The sequence below is a fragment of the Corythoichthys intestinalis genome, chromosome 21, assembly GCF_030265065.1.
Source record: "Corythoichthys intestinalis isolate RoL2023-P3 chromosome 21, ASM3026506v1, whole genome shotgun sequence".
Classification (NCBI taxonomy): domain Eukaryota; kingdom Metazoa; phylum Chordata; class Actinopteri; order Syngnathiformes; family Syngnathidae; genus Corythoichthys; species Corythoichthys intestinalis.
This window is the reverse complement of record NC_080415.1, coordinates 14,265,033-14,283,974: the sequence shown is the minus strand read 5'-3', so window position 1 is coordinate 14,283,974 and position 18,942 is coordinate 14,265,033. Positions and strand designations below refer to the sequence as shown.

At 39.1% G+C, this 18,942-nt stretch overlaps 1 protein-coding gene across 1 annotated transcript in view; it reads left to right on the top strand.

The window, feature by feature from the left end:
* Positions 1–15,964, top strand: part of LOC130910022 (rho GTPase-activating protein 27-like) — a 60,996-nt gene extending 45,032 nt beyond the window's left edge. The window contains 11 exon segments of the mRNA XM_057827036.1: positions 1,510–1,577; positions 1,696–1,783; positions 2,024–2,125; positions 2,200–2,298; positions 7,047–7,143; positions 7,224–7,352; positions 8,404–8,502; positions 8,575–8,652; positions 14,961–15,092; positions 15,173–15,278; positions 15,469–15,964. Of these exon segments, the coding sequence (XP_057683019.1) occupies positions 1,510–1,577; positions 1,696–1,783; positions 2,024–2,125; positions 2,200–2,298; positions 7,047–7,143; positions 7,224–7,352; positions 8,404–8,502; positions 8,575–8,652; positions 14,961–15,092; positions 15,173–15,278; positions 15,469–15,640 (1,170 nt within the window). The 3' untranslated portion in view covers positions 15,641–15,964.
* The last annotated feature ends 2,978 nt before the right edge of the window (positions 15,965–18,942 follow it).

Genomic DNA, 18,942 nt, shown 5'->3' with positions numbered 1-18,942 from the left:
ACTTTTTCATCTTATTTCAATGCAAAAAACACCGTCCTACAGTATATTCGGGCCAATACGGAAAGACTCAATAAAAACACATAGTAAGTACTTGCCGCTTTTAACCGATGTGCACATGTGTTGGATGTTTCGCTGCCTAGAAGGAATTGCAGAACACCGGTAGTGTTCGTCTAGTTTATGACAAACTACGTCATCACCCCAAGCGTCCAATGCACCCATAAAACATCTGTAAGTCCAAACATGTTCTAAATATTATAAAGTTTTAAATTAAAGGCAATATTTTATGTGTTTCTAATACCATATTTTAGTAAAAGAAAACAAGGCTTATTAGAGCCTACAAGTATTTAAGTCCGAGGTTCCCTTTTAAGGGCTACAAGCAACAAATTAATTCAGGGGTAAATTATTTCTATACTCGCAATATGGTCTGGCACTGCTCGGGTTTGTTTAACATGAAAGCAATATAACCAAATGGCAGATAAAAGAAACTTTCCTTAGAGATGCAGTTTGTAATGTAGTAATAGTAAAAATACGCCGTAACGGAGTAAATGCGCAATTGCTTTTCTATTACTGTTTACAATATTGTGATGAGCAACGTGGAGAATGGGGTAGACAGTTTTTTGTGTTTCACACTTGCTGTTCTTGTGCCCAATAGGCCGCACGACCCCAAGAGACAGTGCCTTTTTTGAAAAGAAAACACTCAGTCATGTTTGCCACATGATTACCCAAGACCCATTGCGGGCGTAACACGTAATAAATAACAGTCCCTACAACAATGGTTCTTAACCTTGGTAAAGGTACCGAACCCCAGGAGTTTTACATGTGCACTAACCTTTGGAATTTCATAATAAAGATTTTTTTTTATCAAATTCAAAACCGATATAGCTAAGCTAGTAAGCTAATATCTAAGTGAATTCCTGTTCGATCTTCTTCAAATCTCAAATTTACTAGGAATAATTTTGCCTTTTACTGTTGATTTTCACATTACAAAAATCATACCAAGTGTGTTTCTACTGGGCAAATTACATAACAGTGCTAGCTGTTGAAAGAAATAGAATAAAGCCTGCAAATTGGGAGGAAAACAAAACCTAGACCCAAACCTAAAACCCTGGATTTTCTATGCTAATTTGTGGAGTTTCAAATTAAATTTCCGCACTAAATGGAGGATGGAGGCCTACAGAGATCAAACCCACCTAAGAACACTGCCAGAAAAAAAGTACAAGTGTGTAAAATTTTGTCAAAATCTGCCCAGGGGTCCATTGGGAACGAAAACAGATACACATAGACAAAGTTCAATTTATACTGTATGTAGTTATAGATAAGAGCTTTGTTCAAATTTGGGGTGGGAAATGCCGCAAAAAAAAAAAAAAAAAAAACATTTACGAGGTATCAGGACTCTGATCTTGATACTGATTCATAGTTGGACTTACATGCAGAAACAGGCAATTGGGAAATCCCTAGTTTTTATTACTGTGAATATTCTGAAATAGTAAGTCTCTGGTTGGATTTCAGGTGCAGAACTTAGAAAAGGCTGGGATTCTGAACAAAACAAAAGTGTCTGAAAACGGAAAAAAAGTCAGGTACGTCAAATGCTCCTTAAGGTGCTTTTGGGGTATTCTTTTCAAGAAAACTTTTCCTTAGCCTTCTAAGTGTTCTGTTTCACTTTGCCCTTTGGCTCTGTTCTGTATGCTCGTGCAGGAAAAACTGGGCTCAGACATGGACGGTCCTACATGGAGGCATGCTGACCTTCCACAAGGACCCAAAATCGACATCTCCTGGAATTTCGGTAGTTTAGATTTCCTTCTCCGTTTTAGGCAGTTGTTGACATTTGACAACTTAGAAACCGACCAGTTTCGCTGATTTTGGAGATTACAAAAAAATTACCTAAACTTTTGTATCCATTTATGTGACACTGATAAAGCCTCTGCCGGGAGCTCACAGTTGCTTTTGTTGCAAGAATGCGGCAAGACCTGTTTTGTGTCCATTATCACGCTTTTTTTTTTTTTTTTTTTTTTTTTTTCCAAAGAACAAGACCAATCAGATTGTCCCAGAGGTGACGGTGGACCTACGAGGCGCCATTCTTGGCTGGGCCTCGAGGGATAAATCGAGCAAGAAGAACGTTTTAGAGGCACGTTGTTATCTTAACCATTCTGATACTTATTTAACAAAAGCATGTGTGCTGACAGTTGTTTGTTGTTTTAGTTAAAAAGCAAGAATGGCGTCGAGTTTCTGATTCAGTACGATACTGAGAGCATCATCAACGACTGGCACGATGTATTATTGGACACCATACGACAACTGGCAAGTCTTCAGTCAAATCAATTAATTTTATCGTTCTGTTCAATATTTTATGTACTTTTATGTATGATTATATATATACAATTTTTAAAAACTGTTTTATTGATTTATAGTAATATAGTCTTATATATTTTTTCAAATTTTAGCTTCCATTTAATGTTTTTTTTTTTTTTGTGTTAGATTTTCATCTAGTAATTCAATGTAATTGTCTCTGAAATTGGGTTTAGGGTTAAAATTAACATTAATTTTTTAAACAACTTTGTAAAAAATACTTGTATTTAATTTTATGTAGTATTTTCAATATTCTATTTCATCGTGTTGTGTTGTGTTTTTATGAAATTACTTTGAACAAATTAACCATTTTTATTTTCGTCGTGAAATATTTTACTTATTTTATTGTTGTATTGCTTGAAGAATTAGACGTAGTATTTTATTCACGATATTTATTACTGTATTGAATTATTTTAGGCAATACATTACCATAGTATCTACTCTTGATTTCCCACCATTTTACATGTAGTCGTAGTATTATGAATACACTACAAAAAACACCTCCTTAAAACTAGTTAAATTCCCGTGTTTTCATTGTAGATCTACTAGAAATAAGTGAAATTTTCTGCGAGTGCTTTAAGTAAATTTTACTCCGATTTCTTGAATTAAGAAATAGCTAGACTTTCATTAAGCTAAACAATAAGCTTAACAGACTTACTTTAAGCAATAAATTAGTATATTTAATCTTAAAAACGCTTTGAAATGTCAGAAATTCCGTTCCTATGCTGGCGACGTAACCCGAATTTCCGCGTCAGTCGGAATTACTCCTTCAAGTACCTCTAAATCTCAAAATAATTCTAAAAAAGTCCAAAAGTATTGAATTTTGTTTGACGATGGAGAATACACTGCCTTCTGGTGACAGCGTTTTGTCCGGCTGGACTGTCGCCTTGTATGAAGAGCAGACTCAGGTGTCTGACATGAATAAAGGATAGCTGCGCTCTAGAATGGCCCACGTCAGGTTGTAAGTTGTTTCTGCTAATTTATGTTTGTGTATGCATTTGTAATTAAGTTTAGAGGTACAGTTTGTTAAGTTATGTGTGAGCAATTTGCTATGAGAATTGTAAATACATTAACATTCATAGCATCTAAGATAGCGGACTTTTGTTAGGGTAATTAGACTAATTTAATCTACTAAATTTACATATTGATCAGACTAGATGGATGTTTAAACACCAATTGTTTCGTGTGAATTGTTTTATTGTTGAAATGCGTGTCGTTTTGAACATAAGTGTACATACAGTAAGTGTGTTACAGCTTTCCATATTGTCAAAAGTGAAGGAAGTAAAAAGCCTGTCTGTAAAGCTGAACAACTTCACGTTTAATGAGGACAGAACTAGGGCTGTCAAATGATTAAAATTTTTAATCGAGTTAATTACAGCTTAAAAATTAATTAATCATAATTAATCGCAATTAATCGCAATTCAAACCATCTATAAAATATGCCATATTTTTCTGTAAATTATATATATATTCTGTAAAATAAATTGTTGGAATGGAAAGATAAGACACAAGATGGATATATACATTCAACATACGGTACATAAGGACTGTAGTGGGCATTTCACTCGACTGTCTTTTAAATCTGTCTATGCTGTCCTCACTCCGAAGCTTCTACTTTTTCCAAAGCTTGACAGCTAGTGAACGACTCCTTAATAATCAGACTTCTTCCTTTTTCATCTGATTTATTAATAAAATGGCCTCAAACCATTGTCCTCTTTAGACCGTCGTAAAATTACAAAAAAAAAGTACACAAGCATTGCATTAGCAACAACGTTAGCTTAGCACGCTATACAGGTTCACTAAACATAAACAAAAAGCGTCTCATACAAAAAATATAACATTTCGCTTACTAACATAATATGTACATTATTTACAACAACCATACTTACAGACAAATCTTGTCCAAGGATCTTATAAGCACAACATTACAACGTAGGCGTCAGCCGGAGACGTCGTGCAGCCATATTGAACTGGCAAGACAACAATAAACCATGTCGCAAAGCGACCACAAGAGTTCGCTGTTAGACAGCACAAAAAGCCTTGCTGTAAAATTTACCAAAAGGCAGAATACTGTCTGAGCGGGACATGTGCGTTAATTGCGTCAAATATTTAAACATGATTAATTTAAAAAATTAATTACCACGCATTAACGCGATAATTTTGACAGCCCTAGACAGAACACATCATATTAATAAAGCAAAGTAAAAAGTAATATATTGTGTGGTACAATAAGGAACTGTTTATGTGACAAAAAAATGATTGGAGACAAAATGGGGACGAGACTCCTGTGTCATAAAGTCGAAATCGTGTAAGTGGAGTATGTCTTAACCCGGGAAACAGTGTTGTCACAGATTACTTGAAAAAGTTATTTAATAACTGATTAGTGATTAGCCCTCAAAAAAGTAATGTAGTTACTGATTATTATCAAAGTAACAAAGCAAAGTAACTTTAAAAGTACTTTATCAGTTACTTTTTACTAGGGCTCTCTTTGCCGCCTCAACATAAGAATGACAACAAGTTATTTCATGTAAATGACTTTCCGACAATTGAATTAAGGAAGATCAGAATTTTTCCACATAAGGTAGTGGAGGTTTAATTAGTCGATGGAGTTGATTTCATCCACCATTGACTCTCGCTAGTTTAGTCACTCCGGAGCCCTGAAACTAGCAAATAACTGACAAACTGCAAGGAATTTGTTGAAATCAACTCCACCGACTAATTAAACCCCCGCTGACTTGAACATTAAGCCCAATGTCAAAAATTCTGAACTTCGGGTTAGGGTTTAGGGGTTGACAGCATATCAGTGCCAATGTAGAAGAATGCAAATTACCTGCACAATAATCATAACACACAAATGAATTGCACAGTGCAATAAACACAAAGGTGGGGGCGGGCACGGATGCGCGTGCAAATCCCGGAAGTACGGCGTACACACACTTTGTCAATTTGGCCACAAAACGTGGTGGCAACTAAGCACATTACACTCAACTGGACTTACAACACATCCCAAAGATGCTAAACGAACACGCCACCTCACGGCATAAATGTGCAACACTAATATGATGTTATGAATGCTGACCAACTTGGAGCGATGACTACCTGGTGTTGCTCCGGCAAAGGTACGAAATGGCCGCGCATGTAGGGGGCCCAACCTATCGCTGGAACCCTCCAGAATAAAGGAAAAATCATTCCTTCATTCATGGACGTACACAGATCAACATCCCCTCGCACTTTGCAAAAGCTGGCTGCACTCGGCTCGAATGTGCATCCGCGTTGGCACACGCTTTTGTCAGTCCCAAAACACTTAGTGCGTGTGGCACGAGACCAAAACAGGAAGTAACTGAGTGGTTACCATGGAAACGAACATGGAGCAGACACCTTTCTAGCATTTTCTGCACAAAATGCTCTTCGCATATGACTACAATGTTCTTCATTCTACATACATTATGAGGCAATAACAAAAGTGTAACGCACAGACACTAAGGAAGCTAACTTTAATCAGATTACTGGTTTGGAAAAATAAAACCGTTACTCGTTACTGAAGAAAGTAATCAGATTACTGTTAGTGACAACACTGCCGGGGACTACCTGTAGATATTGTTCAAAACATTATTTGAAAGCTCTTTTTTCTTAATTTAGCTGAAAAATTACCAACTTTTAGATGTCTGGGCTTAATAAGAACAAATAGCAATATTTACTTAAAGTACCGTATTTTTCGCACTATAATGCGCATCGGAACCTTCAATGAATGGCCTTTTTTAAAACTGTTTTGATATATTGGGCGCACTGCATTATAAGGCGCAGTAGTAGTTGTTGCCGTTGGGGTTGCATTATGCATCCACTAGATCAGGGTAGCCAACTCCAGTCCTCGAGGGGCCCTATCCAGCTTGTTTTCCATGTCTCCCTCCTTTAAAACACCTGAATCAACTGAACAGCTCACCAGCTTAGCTCTGCAGGAGTCTGATAACGATCCTGATTATTTGAGTCAGGTGTGTTGGAGGAGGGAGACACAGAAAACAAGCTGGATAGGGGCCCTAGAGCAGGGGTTTTCAACCCAGTCCTCAAGGCACACTGTGGGTCCTGGTTTTTGTTCCAGCCGATCCAGCAGAGACAGTTGAACCAATGAGGCTTCTGCTAAAACAAGCCACACCTGACTGCAATCAACTGATTGCACTTGTAAAACACCAGATTGGGGAAAAAGTGTTGTCATCTTGTTTGGTAAGAATGAAATCCTGCACCCACAGTGTGCCTTAGTGGAATAGGTTGGGAACCCCTGCCCTAGAGGACCGGAGTTGGCTAGCCCTGCACTAGATGAAGCTGCGTTAAAGGGAATGTCATGACACTATTGACTAATATTGATCCGTATATAAGATCAATTGGATTATAAGGCGCACTATCGACTTTTGAGAAAATTGAAGGATTTTATGTGTAATGTATGGTGTGGAAAATACAGTAAATGGAATAATCTGACGCATTAATCTGTTGGTCTTTAACACTCAAAATAAGATTGAGAAAATTATTTGACTAGATTTAAGAAACTAATCTGATTAAGACATTATAAATTTGCAGTGTAGGATTTGTCTGATTTCACTGGTAGTGTTGATCTTAACACGTAGGTTGTGCACAAAAGTGTGATGATAGCCATAGAACAGGAAAAATGACACATCTGGACACATCTACTATGGTACTTTGTCCAACAGGAGTACCAGGAACCCCACTCTGAGGAGGAGGACGGAAGTGACACATACGAAAAGATCGGCGGCGCGGAGCAACAGTTGTCTAATGACTTTCGAAGGGGTGCGCTCCATCTGCGTTTATACAAAACTGTGTCCAGTGCCATTATAAATAAAGTCCTATATTTTTTTTTCTCTTGTTAGGCTCTAGGCAAAGTGTCAGCAGCAATAGCGGTGGAGAAACTGACCCAAAGAAGGTCCGCTCCAAGCTGAAAAAATTCCTGACAAAGCGTCCGTCACTCCAGTCTGTCAAGGAGAAAGGTTACATACGAGGTACAGTGCGTCATTAACACATTCACTCCCAGCCATTTTCACCGGTGCAACCCCCTTCGCTCCCGGCCGTTTTACTGGATTTTGACTGATTTTGCAAGGCTCAAAGAAAATTCTGTTCTATTGCTATATAAACATGGAACCCACCAAAAGAAAGATTAGACTCTCTTCTTTCCGCAGGAAAAAAATTTAGTTGATCTTTTTCTATTTTTTAGAAATAAGCATTAGAAAATAGCCTGGTTTGAGCAATTTTCCAATTTCTGATGAAAAAACAGAAATTGAGCTTTTTGGAAAAGCATACATTTTAAACATAACTTTGACTTGACACAGCTATTTTTTGCTTTAGTTACATCCCAAACATCTGAATAATGCTTTCCTTTTTTTTGAGTCTTTCTTTTGTGGTGACCGCTGCCTCATGGCAGAGCTTGCTTGGGGAACTTGTGTCCCTGGGGGGGAAATGGTTTGGCCGTGCACGTTTCCGTGCGGGACACTGGAGGGTGCGGGGGATGCGAGCGGCCGAGCACGGCGGCGCGGGCTTTGCTCGGCAAGCAGCACGGACTCAACGGCATCGTCCGCACTGGTGGTCCCGGTCGTTCTGCTCGGTTGTCCAACGCCTGGCATCCCGGGCGTCCTCCCGGTTGTTCTGCTCAGTCGTCCGCCGCCTGGCATCCTGGACGTCCATTCGGTCGTCTTTTGCCGGCGCCCCGGCTGTGAGGCCCGGCCGTTCGTTGAATCGGGTTGCAGGTCTTACTAAATGCACTACTCCCCTCCATTGGCCAGTTTTATTGCTTTAAAATGGATTTTCAGCATTGTGCTTTGGAGCTAAATTTCATCAGAACCTAGAGATGTCTTTTGTGAAAAAAAAACGTAAAATCTTTGGGACACTGAAACTATTAAAAATAGAACGTATTTATACGTTTTTGGGTGCAAATGAGTTATACGTTTTTGGGAGCAAATGAGTTAAGTTGTGTACTAACATTAGGGTTGAGTGGGGCGGCGAAACAAGTGTGCAAATTACTCGTCTCAAAATCAATGTTTTCTGTTTCACCTGCAGACAACGTGTTCGGATGCCACCTCGGCACACTTTGCGCGCAGGAAAGGACCACTGTTCCAAGCTTTGTGGAGAAGTGTATCGCAGCCCTGGAAAAGAGAGGTAACGAAATCCCTCACCCAGAGGAACACACAAAGTGTGATCGAGTAACGTAGTGTTATTTCTAAATTCCAGGTTTGGACATTGACGGACTCTACAGGGTCAGCGGGAATCTCGCTGTCATCCAGAAACTGCGTTTCAAGGCAGATCGCGGTAATCATAACGATCTTATTATCGTGGTAGGGCTAAGTTAGATTTGAAGCTAGGTTTGAGCACACCTAGCTTGGCTAAAAAGAACACGCAGGAAGTGGATGTAGCTTTTGTGGAGGTTGGTAGCTGCTCTCTGCAGCTGCTGTGAAAGCAACCTTATTTATTCAGGGGCATACAATAGGATGAGAGTGGTCAGAAAAGCAACATAGAACATAGAATAGAATACATAGACTACATGGGGGCCTCATGGCCCAGGACAAAGGAAGCTTCCTAAAGTAGGCGGTCTGTTACTCAAGTAAGGGTTGTCCACCAAAGTTTACTTGAATGACTATTCAGCAAAAATAAAAGTTACGTTCTACGGGGCAATTACGATTTCTTTGCCCATATTTTTTCTTACAGTATGACATAGTTGATTCTGATTTTTTTCATATCCAGTACCTATGGAGTATAAACGCATATCCGCATAAATTTGAACCATACGTCACTAACAAGTGACATATGTCACCACTGTTCGAGAAAACACAAGATGCGAACAAGCAGTAGCAGTCGAAACAGCAGAAATTTTTTTTTTTACTTCTTGAAACCAGTCATGAAGCTATCAGGTTTAAAAAATGTTGGCCCTGGTAGCATAAAATTCAACAAAATTCGCTACATGTGATGTTTGTTGCATTGTGCGTCTGTGACGTCCGTTTTTCGCAGCACCTTTTATTTGTCCTAGTCTTTCGGACGAAAATACTTTTAGTCATATTTTAGTCATTTCAAAATGTTTTTGTCTTCGGCTAGTTTTAGTTGAATTTCGTCCAGTTTTAGTCGACATTTCCTCAAACTGTTTTCGTCTGTAAGATTCAAAAAGTCCAAAAATAAATAAAGGTTTCCAACAATTTCGAATTAACATTGACAGAGGAGCACATATTGTAGCATCTACAAGGACAACGCCAACTTTGTGATGATAACACACTCAGCAGCAGTGTTGTTTTCATCAACGATGACTTAAACGAAAAATAATTTTTGATGATGACGAGACGATAACAAGCTAAAAACGTGTCTTGGGAGACTAAAACATAACGACACGAATGCGCCATAGTTTGCGTCACATTTTCACAATGTGTCACATTTTATGTGTACTTAGCATGCATTGTAGCAGTGTTTGGTTGTGTCATTCATGTGATGTGCTGCACCCCCCAGCTCACCCACTAGGGTCCTCTCTAATCACCCCATTGCTTGCTTTGAGACACATAAGGTAAAAGTTATCATCATATCTTGGCAAGAGAGAATATGCAATGTTACTTTAGCCTTTAAAGCAGGGGTCCCCAAACTACGGCCCGCTTGCCGGATACGGCCCGCCTCCACATTTGGTCTGGCCCCCTGAACAAAAAAACGTTTATTTTTACGTTTTTTTTTTTTTTTTCCCAATAGTGTTATTCATTTGCTGGCTTTTTTCGGTGAGGAACCCAGAGAGGGTTATTTGGTTATTATCTATTTAATTAATAGTGTTATCATATTATGTTATGTTATGTTATTATTATTTTTATTTTATTTACTTTTGTTCTGTGAAGGATCCTGAAAGAGTTAATTGATTGTGGCTTTCTGAAAAACAAAAAATTTTACATTTAGGTACTCCTGCAATTGTCACACCTTTTCTGGTACAAACTGACCCCGGCCCCTCATCAGAGAAGGGAAAAGTTATGTGGCCCTCACAGGAAAAAGTTTGGGGACCCCTGCTTTAAAGGTTTGTGCTGAGTGATTATCACACACTATATGTAACTCGTAGCATTAGCATAGCATTCACATCTGCGTTAGCATTAAGCTATTGCGAATGTCGATTGTCAGTAAGTCAATAGGACGTTAAACTCTCGAACAACTTTTTTACATACAGTTCGTGGCGTCCAGTTGGGTATAATTAATTGAAAATAATGTACTTTTTTTTAGATTTGTAGATGCTACAATATGTACTTGTCTTTCAATGTTAATTCAAAATAGTTGGAGCTTGGAAACCTTTTTTTAAATTTATTTTTGGAAGGAAGCTTTCTAATTTTACAGACGAAAATGTTGAGTAAACGTCAATTAAAACGAGATGAAAGAGTTTTTGTCAACAAAAACTAGACTAAGACAAACACATTTTGAAATGACTAAAATATGACTAAGACTATTAAGTGTTATTGTCCAAAAGACTAAGATGAAAAGTAAAAGGGCTGCCAATAACAACACTGTTCAGAAGGAAAAGCAGTACAGTGATCCCTCGCTACTTCGTGCCCTCAGTCCACCGCTGATTTTTTTTTTTCAATTACAAAATTAATTAATACAGATGAGCTGTCCCCATCCGATCACGTAGTCTCACTCTCCTCTCTGCTGCTTTTCTTCTTTCTCAGGCAGTGCACTGGAGTTGCTTATTAAAGTTCACGATGATTGACAGATGTGAATATTTATTCTTGCCAAATAAGCTTGGAAGCCCAAACTTCAAAGTCCGCATGTGTCAATCATTGTTTAGCTTGTTGAACATTTGCTGGCAACTCATTGTGTGTAAGTGAGCGGATTTGAGTGGACTCACTCAATGACGCATTTGGTAAATCATTTTTTTTTTTTTTTTTTTAAATCGGTAAGACAGTAACATGTTTAAAACTTATCATAATCATTACATTTGAAGTGCTTAAAATCATTTATTAAAACATCGATATGAATATAATAGTTTTTTTTAAATTATACTTTGGGGGTGGAGGGGGAAGGTTAAAAAAATGCCTTTTCTGTATCTCTTTCCAATGGTAAATTATAATAAATACACTGAACACACAAAATAATAATAATAGATAATAATAATAAAAATAAAAAAAAAAACATATATATATATATATATATATATATATATATATATATTTTTTTTTTTTAGGGGCGGGGGGCGCTACTATGTGGTTTTTCACTTATCGCGGCGGGTTCTGGTTCACATTGTCATTTTCAATTTCTTTTAAGTGCATCCATTCATTTTCAATTAAACCTACCGCGAAGCTATGAACTGTGTGTAAAAAAAAAAAAAAAAAAAAAAAAAAAAAAAAAACTGTCCGAGCGTTTAACATCCTCGAGACTTACTGACAAGAAAAGCCAAGTGGCTCTGCTTTAGACTGGCACGTGTTTTAACAGGGTGCTCGCCATTCTGGATCAAATGCTAACGCAGACGCGAATGCAATGCTAACGCTAGGAGTTACATTTAGTGGCACAGACCTTCAAAGCCTAAAGAAACATTGCATATTCTTTCTCGTCAAGATAAGAAAACAAATCTTACCTTGTTTCCAAGGAAGCAAGATGGTGCACAGCCTAGCTTGAAATACACAGCACATCTCACATGAGTGACACGACCCAAACTGCCACGATGGAAGCTGACGTACTCCACATACAATATGAAAAATAAAAATATGAAAATGTCCCGCATTTTGAACACATGACAGAAACAGTCGCATTTTCGTCTGGTTGTCGTCTCGTCAGACGAAAACTGGCATTCGTCTCGTTATGTTCTAGTCTCCCAAGCCACGTTTTTAGTTCGTCAGCAAAATTGTTCATTGACGAAATATTTTCGTTATCATCACCGTTGACGAAAACAACACTGGTGACATCACAGACACATTCCCTTAGCACTGCGACTTTCGAATATCATAGCACAATATTTCGGATATTTTCGACACAAAAATAAACTGAATTATCAAAAAAATCCATCGGTGGTGAACGCTTGCCTGGCACAGCAAGAATGTTCTCCCTGTATTGTTCAAACACTGTGAGAATAGTCTGGGACCCAGCCCCTTAATGTAGGGTGACCAAATGTCCTATTTTGCCCGGACAAGTTCTCGTTCTCGTTTCACGTCGTGTCCTCATCGTCCGGCCGGGTTTCATAAATTCATGAAAATGTCCGGGTTTTATGATTTTTCACGGGACCAATTTGAAGAGAATCCCTCCGGCCGCTGGGGGGTAGCACCTGACTAGAGCGATGGAGTAGTGCTTCTTCTTGTTTTTGTTGGCAGTTAACCCCTTTTATCATGGGGCAGTACCGCCATCTACTGGGTTGACGGTTTGGCAAGAGATCAGGCAGTTAGTTGCCTGTGACGTGTTCCAGTACGTCAAAAACAGGCAAATTATACCAGCTGCGCACGGATGCAGTCCGACAACTCCATCCCCTCCTGAGCTCTTGCGTGATCGCGCGCAATAATGTGGCATTAAAAACGACAAACACACGGAGTCTGTACTCATCAGAAGCAGACAGAGAGCACATTTTTCTTTGCATACTGATATTTTAGTTGTCTGTCTCCTAATTCTAGATTGACTGAATCCTGTTGAGATCAGGGCTCTGTGTGTGGGTGTGTGGGGGCTAGGTGGGCGGGGGCCTATTATGCCCTTGGTTGTGTCGGTGGGCTTGTATCTTTGTGCACATTTAAAATTTATGGCACATAACTTCTCATAGAGCTGTTATAAATAACTGTTAAATAATCTGTAATATTTATAAAATGGATAGCGTCCATGATGAAACATTCTTCGTCCATGTTCGCTAGTGTTTGAACCGTGAATGAGCAACTGGGCTGCTGACTCCAGGCCCGTCTCCGCCCATTTTGCCGGATGCGTGTCCGGCAAAAATAGAAAACAGCCTAAACCCGCAGCCCGCCGGAGATGGTCCGCAGTCAATCCGAAGCACTGACATGGCCGGTATACGTTGAACAATAGGATATAATTGGAACAGCGCTATTTTTTTACCAGAGCCGGACTGGAACCAGAACGATCATGCATCTGGTGTATTTGGGCCCTCACTCCTGCGCGTCAGAAGTCCTATTCACAACAACGCAGATTGTGAACGGGAGAGCCGAGAATATGATCCACTCCGTGGTAAATTCAGTTTTAAATGACCAAAAACACATCCAGTCGCAAAAACCCCAGCAACTGTCTCGCGCTAGCCATGTTGAATAAACTTCTCCGTTCTCCGCTCTCCCCGTATATTTACGTCCTCGCGCTAAAGTTTCTTGTCGCTTTACCAACGTCACATCAGCCTGTCGCTGATTGGTCCACTCCACTGTCTGTGTGCTGTGGCTTGCTCCGTCCTGGTAATTTGATCCGCCAAACGGTGGCCAGACTCTATAGCTGGAACATTGGTGAGTCTGGAGTTCCAGGCCTGGTGAACGCAGCCTTAGACAAGCATTCAATACACAAAAACAAGTACTTGTGGTGTGCCATCTTAGGCACCCCACGATTTGATTTGATTACGATTCAGGGTGCTACGATCCGATTGTTAAACGATGATCGCGGGATTGACGATGATCACGGTTATCGCGATTATCATGATTATCGATGCATCATGCATTACTACTTAATACAGTATCCAAACAAATTTATGTCCATTATTTATTTAGAATATCCTAATGATTCAATAGGAACGATGGAAACATGCCCATACAACAAACTGCCCTTGAGCTGCTTTTTTATTTATACATTTTTTACAAAAAAAGTGCAAAAACATTAACCATTTCAAAGGGAGTACTTATTTCTCTCAACAATACAATAAAATTTACACAGGTGGAATGAATTCCACATTTTTTGGAAACAAAGTGTCTTTAAAAATAAGACTTCTTTTAGCCAATATGCTGTTTTCACAAAATTCTGTACTATTTCGCATGTTTGTAGTTTTACCACTGTACTTAATCGCGGTTTTACACGTTCTGCATATGAAATACATGTTAGCGAATTAGCTAATTGGCATGCGCTCAGCGCTAACTATTAACATCTCAAAAACAACAATAAAGGCTAAACAGTACAAGAGAGTTTGTGTACTCACCTCTTTTAGATGCACGCGGGTCTCAGCAACACATTCAGGACATTTTTCAATGGAAATGCCTTTAAACTACTGCTGGACATCTAAATGAGTCATGACAAGGAGCAAAGAACTATCTCTCTTCCCCTCTTGCTCTAAAAAAACAACTTGCGCACAAAGCGCGTCCACCGGGTTGCGCTTCTGTACCTACCTTTCTCATACACAAATTTATTTTCCAGTCTTTTAAAAAGGAGTAAATCTCTCTCTCAGTAACCAGCAACATCCATCCTAACGTGCGCGCTCCTGTTAACGGTGCCCGGCGGCAGACGTGTCTTGAATTTGGTTCTGCTACGAGCGGCTGCGATAAAGTTATGAGGGGAAAAACATCGTTTTTGAACCTGCGATGCATGTAATAATCGATTTTTGGAACCCCTCTAGTACCGACACAAGAATTCTAATGAATATATAAGTTATTTGAATGCCCAGCCTTTTGTCGTTGTTGTACTGTAAGCCAAACCTTGTTGTTTCCCGACAGATGAACTAGATCTGGAGGACGGCCAGTGGTTGGACCCTCACGTCATCACAGGAGCACTGAAGCTGTTTTTCCGTGAACTTCCCGAGCCGCTTTTTCCCTACAGCCACTTCCAAAAATTTATCAGCGCCATCAGTAAGACCAAACATTGGCAACAAACAAAAAGAACTCACAGTTCAAGTGTCATATTTAACCTTTTTTTTTTGTCATTGCAGGAATTCCTGAATACTCCTCAAGGTTGAAATCCATTTATGAATTGATCAAATCTCTTCCGGCCCCAAATCATGACACCATGAGGCTCCTGTTTGGACATTTACTGAGGTCAGTGTCCATATTAATATCCTCATGTAAAGATACACTTTGCGGAGTTTCCACACAAAATATATTTTTATTTCGAAGTCTAAATGTATCCCAAACTATGATCTCAAGGGCTCAAACTGACCTTTTTTTAATGGGCCATTGAAGCCACTGTACAACATTTTGTTAATATTAGTTTATTGCCTTTCATCAGAGTGATCCAGTGTGGTGCAGAAAATCGCATGACGGTGCACAATGTGGCCATCGTGTTCGGACCAACGCTGCTGCGGTCCGATGGAGAGTCGGGCAACATCGCTGTGAACACAGTTTGCCAGAACCAGATAGTCGAGTTTATTCTCAACGAGTATGAGTGCTTCTTTGATTAGGGCCGTGGAGTTCATCTCTTTATTTGAAGATTTAATACAATGGATCTTGGGACTCAATTGTAACATAGAACTGTATACAGCTATTAACAACAGCAAGCTGTTGTGAAATAATGTTTGAATGAAAACAGAATATCTATGCTGTATTTTATTCGTCTATTAAAAACTACTACTGTATATATAGATTAATGACAGACTGGAGAGGAGGTTGCTACTAAAGAAAATATTTGTGATGTAAATAGAAATAGACAGCATCGATACTCTGAAGTTTTAAAAAATGTTATACAAAAAATGTTATGCAAAGTAATTCTGTAATAAAATAACTGAAAAGGTTCATGCTTTGAAATGCCATTTAATTTGAGGAATGCAATGTTATTTGAATACTTTTTGGTGGTGAAGTAATGCAGACCAGTTTTTACATATTAGAACCATAGAGATCATATATTTATAGACCTACAGTGGTATGAAAAAATATCTGAACATTTTGGAATGTCGCACATCTCTGCATAAAATCACCATCGATTGTGATCTGATCTTTGTCAAAATCACACAGATGAAAAAACAGTGCTTTAACTAAAACCACCCAAACATAGGTTTTCATATTTTAATGAGGATAGTATGCAAACAATGAAAGAAGGGGGAAAAATAAGTAAGTGAACCATCACATTTAAAATTTTGTGGCTCCCCCCATTTGGCAGCAACACTTCAACCAGACGCTTCCTGTAGCTCCAGACCAGTCCGGCACATCAATCAGGACTAATCTTGGTCCATTCCTCGCTGCTGTAGTTCAGTCAGATTGCTGGGATGTCTGGCATGCCACAGCATCTCAATGGGTCTGGACTTTGACTTGGCCACTCCAGAACGTGTATTTGTTCTTCTGAAACCATTCTGAAGTTGATTTACTTCTGTGTTTTAGATCATTGGATCATCATTTGGATCCTCTTGTTGCAGCATCCATCCTCTTTGTAGCTTCAGCTGTCTGACAGACAGCCTCAGATTTTCTTGTAAAACATCCTGACAAACTTTTGAATTCATTCTTCCATTAATGAGTGCAAGTTGCCCAGGCCCTGAGGCAGCAAACAGCCCGAAATCATGATACTCCCTGGTGTTGATGTTGGTGAGCTGTTCCATTTTTCTTCCACACATGACATTGTGTGTTACTCCCAAACAATTCAACTTTGGTTTCATCAGTCCACAAAATATTTTGACAAAACTTATGTGGATTGTCCAAGTGCCTTTTTGCGAACATTAAACGAGCAGCAATGGTTTTTTTGGACAGCAGCGGCTTCCTCCGTGGAGTCCTCCCATGAACACCATTCTTGGCCATAGTTTAACATATAGTTGATGTGTGCACAGAGATTGGACCATGCCAGTGATTTCCGTAAGTCTTTAGCACACTGACACTCTATGGTTCTTTTTTTACCTCTCTGAGTATTCTGCACTGAACTCTTGGCGTCATCTTTGGGGGACGGCCACTCCTTGGGAGAGAAGCAACAGTGCTAAACTCTCTCCATTTGTGGACAACTTCTGTCTGTTGATTGATGCACATCCAGACTTTAGATATGTTTTTTTTTTTTTAATCCTTTCCCATCTTTATAAATATCAACAATCCTTGATCGCAGGTCTTCAGACAGCTGTTTTGACTGAGCCATGATGCACATCAGACAATGCTTCTCATCAAGACAATTCTTACCAGGTGTGTGTTTTATAGTGGGCAGGGCAGCTTTAAACCACTCATCAGTGATTGGGCACACACCTGACTTAAATTGTTTGGTAAAAATTGTTTTCATTTGCTCTTTAAGTCTCCTTAGAGGGTCCACTTATTTCCCCCCTTCTGTCATTGTTTGCATGCTATCCTCATAAAATATGAAAACCTATAAATGTTTGGGTGGTTTAGTTAAAGCAGACACTGTATTTTCATCTGTGTGATTTTGACAAAGATTAGATCACATTTGATGGTGATTTTATGCAGAAATGTGAGAAATTCCAAAAGGTTTAGATGCTTTTGAATACCACTGTACTTGCAACGAGCCTGAGTCAGCGGCATTAGTAACTGGTGACTAGTCTTTTGCAGTGTTCCTAAGGTCAGTGATTTTCTCCACTAAAACAACTACAAAAGCCAGGCCCAATGTTGAAAAAAAATACATTAATTTACCGTTAATTTTTATGTTGTTGCAGTATAAAGGCCAGAAGAAAACTTTAAGGACACACCTACTGAGATACCTTGGTGTATTGTGTTATATTTAATGTTACTAATGATTTAATGTGCATTGTACATAACAGCCCAGTCAACATTTTGAATTCCACAGCTTTTACAACAGTGGTTCTTACTGGGGTTTCGGTGAGTAAGCCTTAGGAGCAGGGCCGGCCCAGGCCATTTTGGGGCCCTAAGCAAAATAATGCAAAGGGGCCCATATTTTTGGCCCACCATTTTGTCACAGTGTACTGTGAAACCCATACATGCAATCCAACCCATACGTCCATATTTTGTATATTAATCAGATTTTGTTGCACTGCATACTTCAAACTTCTCACCCCAAATGATTGTCAGTACTTACAGTAGATAGCGCCAAACCTTTTTCTAAAAGAGGAAAGAAAGAAGTTAAGTAAGAACTTTTATTTTTTAAAGCTTGTAATCAAGTATCAAAAGTCAAATAAAGCAAACTGAAGTAAAAAAAATAGAATATAAATTAAACAATTGCCAGATTGGGGGCCCCCTCATGGTCAGGGGCCCGACGCAGCTGCATAATCTGCGTATAGGCTGGGCCGGCCCTGTTTAGGAGTTCGGTGAAGATTAAGAAATGCAGAGCCCTATTTTGTGCGATGCCTAAATCTAGGTAAAGTGGCATTTTAGACCAGGATTTGGACTGGTTTGCCCTTAATCTACAGCTTTATTCCATTTTTCAAATGCTAGTCCTCTATCTACTAATGGGAGGAGAAATGGTTTGCTCAGTGGAAGGTGGACTGGCAATTGGTATGAAGAAGTATAACAGACCTACTACAGCGTGAACTGCGTACATCATTTTTAAAAATCTGTCATTTTACGTCATGAAAATAGTATCTGATGCAAGGACCCGACGATAAAATGACAATGTAGGCATAAATACTAAAACAAAGGAACAATGTAAAATTAAAATTTCCAACGTGAAAATCAACAGCAAAAGGCAAAATTATTTGGAGTAAATTTAAAATCTCGGGTGGGGGGGGGATTGAACAGGAATTCACTTAGTTCCGAGCTTGCCAAGTTTTGAATTCGTTAAAAAATGGTTTTCTTATGAAAGAGTATTATGAAGGGTTCGGTGAAT